Source organism: Chanodichthys erythropterus, chromosome 23 (assembly GCF_024489055.1).
Source record: "Chanodichthys erythropterus isolate Z2021 chromosome 23, ASM2448905v1, whole genome shotgun sequence".
NCBI classification, from domain to species: domain Eukaryota; kingdom Metazoa; phylum Chordata; class Actinopteri; order Cypriniformes; family Xenocyprididae; genus Chanodichthys; species Chanodichthys erythropterus.
The window spans coordinates 20,770,639-20,783,808 of record NC_090243.1 but is presented as its reverse complement, the minus strand read 5'-3'; the positions used below and the strand labels follow the sequence as shown (position 1 = coordinate 20,783,808).

At 32.7% G+C, this 13,170-nt stretch overlaps 1 protein-coding gene across 4 annotated transcripts in view; it reads right to left on the bottom strand.

The window, feature by feature from the left end:
* The window catches only part of xylb (xylulokinase homolog (H. influenzae)), a 43,144-nt gene that overhangs the window by 16,409 nt on the left and 13,565 nt on the right, over positions 1–13,170 (bottom strand). For all 4 annotated transcript variants that reach the window (XR_010893775.1, XR_010893776.1, XR_010893777.1 and 1 more), the window contains 3 exons: positions 12,921–13,017; positions 3,976–4,034; positions 3,726–3,813 (listed from right to left, as the gene is read on the bottom strand). Coding sequence is in view for 1 of the 4 variants with exons in the window: in XM_067377979.1 (XP_067234080.1) it covers positions 3,726–3,813; positions 3,976–4,034; positions 12,921–13,017 (244 nt within the window). In the remaining 3 variants the exon portion in view is untranslated. The remainder of the gene's footprint in view (positions 1–3,725; positions 3,814–3,975; positions 4,035–12,920; positions 13,018–13,170) is intronic.

Below are 13,170 nucleotides of genomic sequence, written 5' to 3'. Positions count from 1 at the left end.
TGGTATTGTATATATGTATGAGTTTTAGAGTTATTTACTTTTTATGGATAGCACTTTGGTCCATTCTAATGGTTTGGAAAGGGCTTTATAAATAAAAGTTGAGTTGATTTTTTTTTTTTAATTATTTAAATAATATAATTATAATAAAATGATTTAAATTATCAAATTAAAATAAATAAAATAATTTAAATACATTTAAAACAAATTGTATTTGTTTAAATGCAACTTAAATTTAAATGCATTTGAACAAATCAATTGAAATATTATTTAGCATTTAAACAAATTCAATTTTCAATGCATTAAACCAAATAAATGGAATATAATGGAATTAATTAATTGATTTAAATGCATTTAAACAAATAAATGGAAATGCACTTAAGCAAATAAATGCAATAAATAAATAAAATAAATTAAATGCATTAAATTTAACTATAAATTTCACAAATTAAATTTAACAAATTGAATTTTCCATGCATTTAAGCAATTAAACAAATAAATAAATACATAAATTTAAATGCATTTAAACAAATAAATGGAAATGTACTTAAGCAAACATATGTGATAAATAAATAAATAAATAAACAATTTCAATTTAAATGCATTTAAACAAATTAATTTTTCAATGCATTTAACCAAATAAACAGAAATGCACATAAGCAAATAAATGCATAAATAAATACATAAATAAAAAAGCATAAAAAATTCAAAAATAAATAAATGCATAATTAAATGCATAAATCATCTGGACAATCATATTAATATTACAGCACTCATACAAATGTCTCTGTCCAGATATTACAGAAATCTCTGGTTTATTCTCCAGAAAATCCTGTTCAAGCAAACGCAGCAGAAACACTGTTATCACTGCAGCACCTCTAACGGCCACCAGCAAAGATAATAAATCATGACAAGCGATTAAAATCAAGCGGCAGATGTAATGGAAATGGACTTGTGTTGACGTGAGCGAGAGCCGCTGTCCATCCAGTGTCTGGTGTCAGAAGACCAGCGTTAATTAACGGCCTTCAATCGTCAGATTCAACGCTCGCGGCTTCGTTTCTTTATGACTGACTCACGATAAGACGTAACGTGGAATAATGAGGCCGACGCGAGTGTGAACGCATTAATCCATCTAATGCCTCATAATCTAATAGAGTTTGGGAAACTGATTCAGACCACATCCGTCAGGAACTCAATCACTCTCATCCCGATAAAAAGGCTCTTGTGTTTCACACAGGCAAACATTTGTGTCTCGGTACGTCTGAGAGGAGAAGCAACAGCATTTCAGATCACATCAGACCTTATTTAAGTTTATATATTTGTATGTATGATTCTTCTGCTCACCAAGGCTGCATTTATTTGATCAAAAATACAGTAAAATCAGAAATATTGTGAAATATTTTTGCAATTTAAAATAGCTGTTTTCTATGTGAATATATAGTAAACTGTATTTAATATCCTGTGATCAAAGCTGAATTTTCAGCATCATTTCTCTTTAGTGTCACATGACCCTATTATTATCAATGTTGAAAATGGTTGTGCTTCTTCATAATTTTAAGGAGGAAGTTGCTCTCCAAGTTAGATCTGAGGTCTATTAAAGAAAGCGCTCTGGGTCAGTAATGAATGTTTAGATGAAGCAAAGTCCTGTGATTAGAAGTCTCGTCTGTGCGTGTTTGATTCTGGTAATGAGGCTACAGGACGCTCAGATTTGACTGTAGAGTGACTGACGCGCTCGTGGAGGGCTTTTAAACGACCCTCTCCATCACATCATTTTAACATGATCAGACTCAAGCGTCTGTCTGAATTTTGGCCCTCACACACTCAAAGCAAACAGACATCATTAGTGGAGTATAAAGAGCTTCCTCTGTACGATCGGATCAATGCGGGACATCAAAGAGACGGAGGCGGCGGCGGCTGAACTGAAGGACAGACAGTTATTCAGATATTCTGTTCAGTTAGTAAAGCATCATTCTGTTCATTTTAGTAACTGTCTGACAATTTTAGCCAGAATAAACATTTAATAAAACATTAAAATGTCTCATTTATCATACGTTATGGTATGAAGTATTTTTCATGCATTAGTACTTATAAATAAAATAAATTAAAAATAAAATAAAATAATGCAAATAAACTATTAACTATAAATATAAATCCTAAATATATTTACATTATATCCAAAAAATATTTAAGCAGATGCTTATCATCTCTGGGCATTGTTGGCCAACAATTACATTAAAAAATTACATTTGAAACTGCATTATTTTATAATATGTGAATCAGGCAAATCTTCCTTCAACTTGTAGATCTAGTGATGAAACAATATAAACGTATAAATCTTAAATCTTAAATCTATTTTTGTCCAAATGTAAATATAACATTTAACTTTAAAATCAAAATGTTAAATAATAAAAAATGTAAAAAAAAAATCACAATTTTATTAATTTTTTATATTTAATATGTTAATGATTTAAATATTAATATAATTAATTGATTTATAATTATTATATATTTATATTTAGTTGGTGTATATATAAATACTAATTTATACAATTTGATTTAATTCATATTTTCATATATTAATTAAAGTACATGATCTTATAAATGTGATGACATTATAAAAAACAAATAAATAAAATTATAAAAATGTAAAAATATAAATTATTACATATACGTATAAATGTTAAATCTATTTTTGTCCAAATGTAAATTTTACATTTAACTTTAAAATAAAAAAAAATAAAAAATAAAAAAAAAATCACAATTTGATCAATTTTTATATTTAATATGTTAATGATTTAAATATTAATATAATTAATTGATTTATAATTATTATATATTTATATTTAGTTGGTGTATATATAAATATGAATTATATCAAATTATAAAAATTAGTATTTTCATATATTAATTAAAATACATGATCTTATAAATGTGATGACATTATACAAAAAAAATAAAAAAAATAAATAAAATTATAAAAATATAAATTATTACATATACATATAAATGTTAAATCTATTTTTGTCCAAATGTAAATTTTACATTTAACTTTAAAATCAAAATGTTAAATAAAAAATAAAAATAAAAAAAAAAATAAAAATCACAATTTGATTATTTTTTATATTTAATATGTTAATGATTTAAATATTAATATAATTAATTGATTTATATTTATATTTAGTTGGTGTATATATAAATACTAATTTTTATAATTTGATATAATTCATATTTTCATATATTAATTAAAATGCATTATCTTATAAATGTGATGACATTATAAATAAAATTATAAAATAAATAAAATAATAAAAATATAAATGATTAAATATAAATATAAATCTTAAATCTATTTTTGTCCAAATGTAAATATTACATCTAACTTTAAAACAAAATGTTAAAATATTGAATGTTAATTAAAAATTGAAATCTTAACATTTACATTTAATATGTTAATGATTTGTATATTAATATAATTAAATTATATATACTTATTAATTTATATACAATTTTATATAATTCATTTATATTTTAAAATATTAATTAAAATATATAAAATTAGACATTTGAAACTGCATTTGAATCTGGCAAAAACTAGTAGTAGATCATGTAAACTTATGTTAACAGTTTGTCTCTATGGGACTGTGGATTGATCAATCAGACGACAGCACCAGAATGATCCGTGTTATAATCTATCATCTTATATAACTATAAGCAAAAGCTGTTGTTACCATGCAGAGCTCTGTAAGCGCAGCCCAGACAGGCCGAGTTCGCCACGTCGATGGTGTAAACCGGAGCGTTGAAGACATCAGACAGCACCTGTGGTGTTGAGAAGACACGTCTGATCATGAACGAACACTACATGTCCTGACATACAGATCAGATGCATCATGATGGGGATATTACACACATGCACACGCTATAACTCACATTCATGTTTACAGTGTTGCAGTGATAACGACAGCATCCTAACATAAATACCTGCAAAATGTCCTTGTTTGCTGACGCTCCTCCTGTGGCCAGCACTCGTGTGCCCTGAACTACAGGACAGATGATTTATAGAGTTATAATTCATCATAACTACAGTTATTGAGACACAGAGTCTGTGACAACTAGCCCCGGATGACCTTAGATTAACAGACAGAAGAGCTGTGAGCTGTTTTTCTCTGTGTGTACGTGTGTATGAACCGTGCCAGACATCAGTCATGTTCACGCTGCCATCACAGGCTGCAATGAGACATAAAACATTATGTTATGCTAATTAAAGCATAATTCAGGGAGCATAAAGCATATAAACAAATGTTATGCAATAAAATGGCACATAAAAAGGGAAATCACTGCAGAAACAAACCATAAAATTATTGCACTTGTAAAATTTACCATGAGGAACAGATCAACAAACTGCATATTAATAGAGAACATGAACCTGATAAATCAGACAGAAAGTGATGTGGATATATATATATATATATATATATATAAACGCATACAGTCGACCTCTGTTTCATTGTTCATAACCAAACAACACTGCAGGCATTTTCTGGAGAAGTTTCTGTTTGGCTATTTCCCAGCATTCCTGCATTTCCTCCGGATAAGACTGACGGAATGATTAAGATCAGCCTCATTTGCATTCATTAAATATTCATGAGACTCGCTCCTAAGAGCGTGTGCGTTTCTGCACATTTCTGCACACACACGCTCAGACCTACAGGTGCTGCTGAAGATGGACACACACACACACACACACACACACACACACACACACACACACACACACACACACACACACACACACTGTATAAACACATGACCTCGCTGTATAATCCAGGGTCTATCAGCATCTATTGTGTTACTCCTACACATGAATATAACTCTGATCTTTAGAAAACAAGCAAGCAAGAAAGAAAGAACGAACGAACAAAAGAAAGAACAAATTAAAGAAAGCAAGAAAGTTCAAATGAAAGAAAGAACGAATGAATGTTTGTTCGTTCTTTCTTTCTTTCAAACGAAAGAAAGCAAGCAAGCAAGCAAGCAAGAACGAAAGAACAAAAAGAAAAAAAAAAGAAATAAAGCAAGCAAGCAAGAACAAACGAAAGAAAGAAAAGGAATGAATGAAAGCAAGAAAGAAAACTAACGAACAAAAGCAATAACGAGCAAAAGAACGAACGAAAGAATAAACGAATGAAAACAAGAAAGAAAGAAAGCAAGAACAAACAAACGAATGAACGAACAAATGAACGAACGAACGAAAGAAAGAAAGCAAGAATGAACAAACAAATGAAAAAGAAAGCAAGAAAGAATGAACAAATGAAAGAAAGAAAGAAAGAAAGAATGAAATAAAGAAAGAACAAACAAGAAACGAATGAAAGAAAGAACAAACAAGAAACGAATGAAAGAAAGAACAAACAAAAGAAAGAACGAAAGAAGGAACGAACGAATGAAAGAAAGAGCAAACAAAAGAAAGAACAAACAAAAGAAAGAACGAAAGAAGGAACGAATGAAAGAGAACAAACAAACAAAAGAATGAAAGCAATAAAGAAAGCGAGCAAGAACAAACAAAGGAAAGAAAGAACAAAAGGAATGAACGAAAGCAAGAAAGAAAACAAACTAACAAAAGCAATAAGCAAAAGAATGGAATAAACAAAAGAACGAACGAAAGAATAAATGAATGAAAGAAAGAAAGAAAGCAAGAACAAACGAATGAACGAACAAATGATCAAAAAGAAAAAAATGAACGAAAGAACAAACAAAAGAAAGAATGAACATACAAAAGAATGAAAAAGAAAGCAAGAAAGAAAAAGAAAGAATGAATGAAAGAAAGAACAAACAAAAGAAAGAACGAAAGAAGGAACGAATGAAAGAACAAACAAAAGAAAGAACGAACAAAAGAAAGAATGAAAGAACGAACGAACAAACAAAAGAATGAAAGCAAGAAAGAAAGAACGAACGAAGAAAGAACAAATTAAAGAAAGCAAGAAAGTTCAAATGAAAGAAAGAACGAATGAATGTTTGTTCGTTCTTTCTTTCAAACGAAAGAAAGCAAGCAAGCAAGCAAGAACGAAAGAACAAAAAGAAAAAAAAAGAAATAAAGCAAGCAAGCAAGAACAAACGAAAGAGAGGAATGAACGAAAGCAAGAAAGAAAACTAACGAACAAAAGCTATAACGAGCAAAAGAACGAAATAAACAAAAGAACGAACGAAAGAATAAACGAATGAAAACAAGAAAGAAAGAAAGCAAGAACAAACAAACGAATGAACGAACAAATGAACGAACGAAAGAACAAACGAACGAAAGAAAGAAAGCAAGAATTAACAAACAAATGAAAAAGAAAGCAAGAAAGAATGAACAAATGAAAGAAAGAAAGAAAGAATGAAAGAAAGAACGAATGAATGAAAGAACAAACAAAAGAAAGAACGAAAGAAGGAACGAACGAATGAAAGAAAGAACAAACAAAAGAAAGAACGAAAGAAGGAACGAACGAATGAAAGAAAGAGCAAACAAAAGAAAGAACAAACAAAAGAAAGAACGAAAGAAGGAACGAACGAATGAAAGAAAGAGCAAACAAAAGAAAGAACAAATAAAAGAAAGAACGAAAGAAGGAACGAATGAAAGAGAACAAACAAACAAAAGAATGAAAGCAATAAAGAAAGCGAGCAAGAACAAACAAAGGAAAGAAAGAACAAAAGAAAGAAAGAACAAAAGAAAGAACAAAAGGAATGAACGAAAGCAAGAAAGAAAACAAACGAACAAAAGCAATAACGAGCAAAAGAATGGAATAAACAAAAGAACGAACGAAAGAATAAATGAATGAAAGAAAGAAAGAAAGCAAGAACAAACGAATGAACGAACAAATGAACAAAAAGAAAAAAATGAACGAAAGAACAAACAAAAGAAAGAATGAACATACAAAAGAATGAAAAAGAAAGCAAGAAAGAAAGAAAGAAAAAGAAAGAATGAATGAAAGAAAGAACAAACAAAAGAAAGAACGAAAGAAGGAACGAATGAAAGAACAAACAAAAGAAAGAACGAACAAAAGAAAGAATGAAAGAACGAACGAACAAACAAAAGAATGAAAGCAAGAAAGAAAGAACGAACGAAGAAAGAACAAATTAAAGAAAGCAAGAAAGTTCAAATGAAAGAAAGAACGAATGAATGTTTGTTCGTTCTTTCTTTCAAACGAAAGAAAGCAAGCAAGCAAGCAAGAACGAAAGAACAAAAAGAAAAAAAAAAGAAATAAAGCAAGCAAGCAAGAACAAACGAAAGAAAGGAATGAACGAAAGCAAGAAAGAAAACTAACGAACAAAAGCTATAACGAGCAAAAGAACGAAATAAACAAAAGAACGAACGAAAGAATAAACGAATGAAAACAAGAAAGAAAGAAAGCAAGAACAAACAAACTAATGAACGAACAAATGAACGAACGAAAGAACAAACGAACGAAAGAAAGAAAGCAAGAATTAACAAACAAATGAAAAAGAAAGCAAGAAAGAACGAACAAATGAAAGAAAGAAAGAAAGAATGAAAGAAAGAACGAATGAAAGAAAGAACAAACAAAAGAAAGAACTAAAGAAGGAACGAACGAATGAAAGAAAGAACAAACAAAAGAAAGAACGAAAGAAGGAACGAACGAATGAAAGAAAGAGCAAACAAAAGAAAGAACAAACAAAAGAAAGAACGAAAGAAGGAACGAACGAATGAAAGAAAGAGCAAACAAAAGAAAGAACAAATAAAAGAAAGAACGAAAGAAGGAACGAATGAAAGAGAACAAACAAACAAAAGAATGAAAGCAATAAAGAAAGCGAGCAAGAACAAACAAAGGAAAGAAAGAACAAAAGAAAGAAAGAACAAAAGAAAGAACAAAAGGAATGAACGAAAGCAAGAAAGAAAACAAACGAACAAAAGCAATAACGAGCAAAAGAATGGAATAAACAAAAGAACGAACGAAAGAATAAATGAATGAAAGAAAGAAAGAAAGCAGAACAAACGAATGAACGAACAAATGAACAAAAAGAAAAAATGAACGAAAGAACAAACAAAAGAAAGAATGAACATACAAAAGAATGAAAAAGAAAGCAAGAAAGAAAGAAAGAAAAAGAAAGAATGAATGAAAGAAAGAACAAACAAAAGAAAGAACGAAAGAAGGAACGAATGAAAGAACAAACAAAAGAAAGAACGAACAAAAGAAAGAATGAAAGAACGAACGAACAAACAAAAGAATGAAAGCAAGAAAGAAAGAACGAACGAAGAAAGAACAAATTAAAGAAAGCAAGAAAGTTCAAATGAAAGAAAGAACGAATGAATGTTTGTTCGTTCTTTCTTTCAAACGAAAGAAAGCAAGCAAGCAAGCAAGAACGAAAGAACAAAAAGAAAAAAAAAAGAAATAAAGCAAGCAAGCAAGAACAAACGAAAGAAAGGAATGAACGAAAGCAAGAAAGAAAACTAACGAACAAAAGCTATAACGAGCAAAAGAACGAAATAAACAAAAGAACGAACGAAAGAATAAACGAATGAAAACAAGAAAGAAAGAAAGCAAGAACAAACGAACGAATGAACGAACAAATGAACGAACGAAAGAACAAACGAACGAAAGAAAGAAAGCAAGAATTAACAAACAAATGAAAAAGAAAGCAAGAAAGAACAAATGAAAGAAAGAAAGAAAGAATGAAAGAAAGAACGAATGAATGAAAGAACAAACAAAAGAAAGAACGAAAGAAGGAACGAACGAATGAAAGAAAGAACAAACAAAAGAAAGAACGAAAGAAGGAACGAACGAATGAAAGAAAGAGCAAACAAAAGAAAGAACAAACAAAAGAAAGAACGAAAGAAGGAACGAACGAATGAAAGAAAGAGCAAACAAAAGAAAGAACAAATAAAAGAAAGAACGAAAGAAGGAACGAATGAAAGAGAACAAACAAACAAAAGAATGAAAGCAATAAAGAAAGCGAGCAAGAACAAACAAAGGAAAGAAAGAACAAAAGAAAGAAAGAACAAAAGAAAGAACAAAAGGAATGAACGAAAGCAAGAAAGAAAACAAACGAACAAAAGCAATAACGAGCAAAAGAATGGAATAAACAAAAGAACGAACGAAAGAATAAATGAATGAAAGAAAGAAAGCAGAACAAACGAATGAACGAACAAATGAACAAAAAGAAAAAAATGAACGAAAGAACAAACAAAAGAAAGAATGAACATACAAAAGAATGAAAAAGAAAGAAAGAAAGAAAGAAAGAAAAAGAAAGAACGAATGAAAGAAAGAACAAACAAAAGAAAGAACGAAAGAAGGAACGAATGAAAGAACAAACAAAAGAAAGAACGAACAAAAGAAAGAATGAAAGAACGAACGAACAAACAAAAGAATGAAAGCAAGAAAGAAAGCAGGCAAGAACAAATAAACGAACGAACGAAAGAAAGAATGAACAAGCAAGAAAGAACAAACGAAAGACAGAAACAAAAAATGAACAAAAGAAAGAACGAAACAAACAAAGAACGAACAAAAGAACGAATCAACGAAAGAAAGAAGGTATATTTCCAGAAAAGTTCAAGACCTGCATATAACATCTTAACTTAATAATAATCGTGCATTTTTATTTGGAGATACAAAATAAGAAGAGTAATATATTTCTGTTTTAATTCACTTTGATGCACTAGACTGATTTCATCATTTTAAAAAGCAATGAGTGAAAATATCTAAATCTGTGCGAGTTTGACCAAATTATTTACATCTTTGAGAAGTAGATTTAAGACATGTTAATGATAATTAAGGCTTCGTTTTTTACATTATGGATTTTAAGAGTTTTTCAGGATCCGTGACACTCTGAAAGCAATCAAGAAAGAAATGAATATTAAAAGCAAAAATAAATGTAAATGTAAATCTAACTTATAAATTTAAATATAAATGCAACTTAAGTATGTGAATTAATAATGCATCTCATTTGGATTTATATTTAACATTCTGTTTATGATTATTACAATTTACATTAAGCATTTATATTTAAGATTTAGACATTTTTAAATATTTATTAAAGAATAAATGTTTTTTTTATAATGCAGAGCATCAATATCCTTCAGCACTATGATGAATTCAGTGAGAGCTCCGCCCATATGAGGGGGCGTGGCCATCTTCATCATCATCATCAATGCCTTCTCACAGGGATATAATGTAAAGCACAGTGTTTTCAGGACAGTGAGAATCACACATCTCATCCTGGGCTGGTGTTTCTCAATCCAGAGTCTTCTGATCCGTGTTTTCCTGCATTGAGATGCACTCATGCATCACATGCACAGCCCCGCGGTCTCATTGAGATGTTTGTGTTGACTGCTGCAGGTGCATTATTAATGACTATCGATAGACGCGTCCAGCGTGACTCTGGTTAAACCCCGGTCAGAACACCGCTGACCTTCAGATGAGAGCGAGTTTACATCACACTAACGCCCTGCGGCAAGACAAAATGTCAAACCACCTTCGGCACAAATCGACAGACAACGTTCCTGCCCGATAAAAGACTGAGAAACCTCCCTCAGGTCTGGAGATATCTGAGTGAATACATGTGGAAGAGATGCTGGGTGGTGAGAGTAAAACTACTACAAAAACACTTTACAATAAGCTTTCATTGGTTAACCTGAACTAACAATATCCTTCTACAGCATTTATTCATCTTAGTTAATGTTAATCTCAATGTTTAATAATATTGTGACACTCGAGACCTAAAAATGGTCCTAATGTTCTATTCATGTGATATGCCAACCAGAATCTGCATGAGTGAATATTAAACATGATAAAAGCACGACTGACTGGTGAAACTTCTGAGCCCTGCTGCTCTGCTCCCGAGCGCCGATCTTCCTCTAACAGCGGGGCGAGCCGTAAGCGGGTCATCCAATAATCAGGGGAATTTCCTTCAGGCGAGGAGAAAATTCCCCGTGCTCAGTGGCTGATCGGAGTTTAATTAAAGCCTGTTTGTTTCTGCGGCTCTTGGCAGCCAGAGTCCCGCTTCATCATATAATCACCCGCGCCGCCGCCACACAACAGAGGGCGAGAAATGAGCGCACACAGCGACGCGCCAGCACTTCATATACACCCTAGAAAGTCACAAACGGTCGCTGGAGGACATGAAGTATTCAAATACAGCACACAATCAGGAGTGAAAAGAGCAGACAATGAGAAAACAAGAGTGGAGAAGAACCTTGAACAGGTGTTTTTAGCAAGTTGCCATGTGGTTGCTAGGGTGTTGCTATGGTAATATAGGTGGGTTTTAGCACATTGCCAGGTGGTTGCTAGGGTGTTGCTATGCAGTTGCTAAGGCAATATAGGTGGGTGTTAGAACATTGGCATGTGGTTGCTAGGGTGTTGCTATGTGGTTGCTAAGATAATATAGGTAGGTTTTAGCACATTGTCATGTGGTTGCTAGGGTGTTGCTATGCAGTTTCTAAGGTAATGCAGTATGCAGTTGCTGATGTGGTTTCTAGTTTCTAGGGTGTTGTTTTGTCGTTACTAAGGTAATATAGGTGGGTTTTATTATTTTGCTAGGGTGTTGCTATGTGGTTGCTAAGGTAATATATTTGGTTTTAACACCTTGCCATATGGTTGTTATGCAGTTTCTAAGGTAAGTTGCTGTGCAGATGTTGCCATGCAGTTGCTTATGCGGTTTTGGTATCTTGCCATGCAGTTGCTGAGGTAATATAGGTTAGTTTTAGAATGCTAACATGCAGTTTCTAGGGTGTTGTTATACGGTTTCTAAGGTAAGTTGCTGTGCAGATTTTGCCATGCAGTTGCTTATGCGGTTTTGGCATCTTGCCATGCAGTTGCTGAAGTAATATAGGTAGGTTTTAGCATGCTGACATGCAGTTTCTAGGGTGTTGTTATGCGGTTTCTAAGGTAATATAGGTAGGTTTTAGCATTTTGCTCTCTGGTTGCTAGGGAGTTGCAATGCGGTTGCAAAGATAATATAGTTGGGTTTTAGCACCTTGCCATGTGGTTTCTATGTTGTTTCTGCTGCAGTTTAAGCATGTTGCCAATGCCATGAAGTTTCTAGGTTGTTGCCATATAGTTGCTGCTGTGGTTTTAGCATGTTGCCACGCAGTTGCTAAGGTGTTGCTATGCAGTTGCTGCTGTGGTTTCAACATGTTGCCATGCACTTGCAAAGGTAATATAGGTGGGTTTTAGCACACTGCCATGCGGTTGCTAAGGTGTTGCTACGCGGTTGCTGCTGCAGTTTCAGCAAGTTGCCACGCAGTTGCAAAGGTGTTGCTATGCTGTTGCTGCTGTGGTTTCAGCATGTTGCAATGTGGTTTATAGCTGGGTAATATAGGTTGGAAATTGCTAAGTGGTTGTTGCTATGTTGTCGCTGCTGCAGTTTAAGCAAGTTGTTGTGTGGTTGCCAAGATAATATAGGTGGGTTTTAGCATTTTGCTGTCTGGTTGCTAGGGTGTTGCTATGGTAAAAATAGCTTGGTTTTAACACACTGTCATATGGTTGCTAAGGTGTTGCTATGTAGTTTATAAGAAAACTTGCTATGCAGTTGCTGCTGTGGATTTAGCATGTTGCCATGTGCTTCCAAAGGTAGGTTGATTTTAGCACACTGCCATGCGGTTGCTGCTCCAGTTTCAGCATGTTGTTGTGCAGTTGCTAAGGTAATATAGGTGGGTTTTAGTATGTTTCCATTCAGTTTCTAGGGTGTTGCTATGCAATTGCGGCAATGGGGTTTCTGTGGTGGTTTTAGCATGTTGCCATGCGGTTGCTGAGGTGTTGCTATGCAGTTGCTAAGGTAATATAGGTAGGATTTAGCATGTTGCTATGCAGATGCTAAAGTAATATTGATGACTGGCAAAGGAAACTGCACTAATGATTGAGGGAGTGTAAGAAGAGAGATAACTCACTCAAAGATGAGCAGACAACAGTGAGAACATGAGATGGAGATCAGACACTTACTGATCTTGTAGCCCAGCTTTTCGGCATGAACTCGTTTGGCCAAGAACTGTCCTTCAACCAGGGCTCGGATTTCCACCTCGCGGTCAAAGGCAGCTACCTGTGCAAGAGTGAACACAAAGACAGGCTTCAAGTAACCAGACACCGCTTCTGCTCCCATAAAGCATTCTTTGAGTCTGACGGCAACATTCCCACACATGAGCACTGAGCTGAACTCAACTGACACCGCCAGCCGCCTATCAACCACAGGATG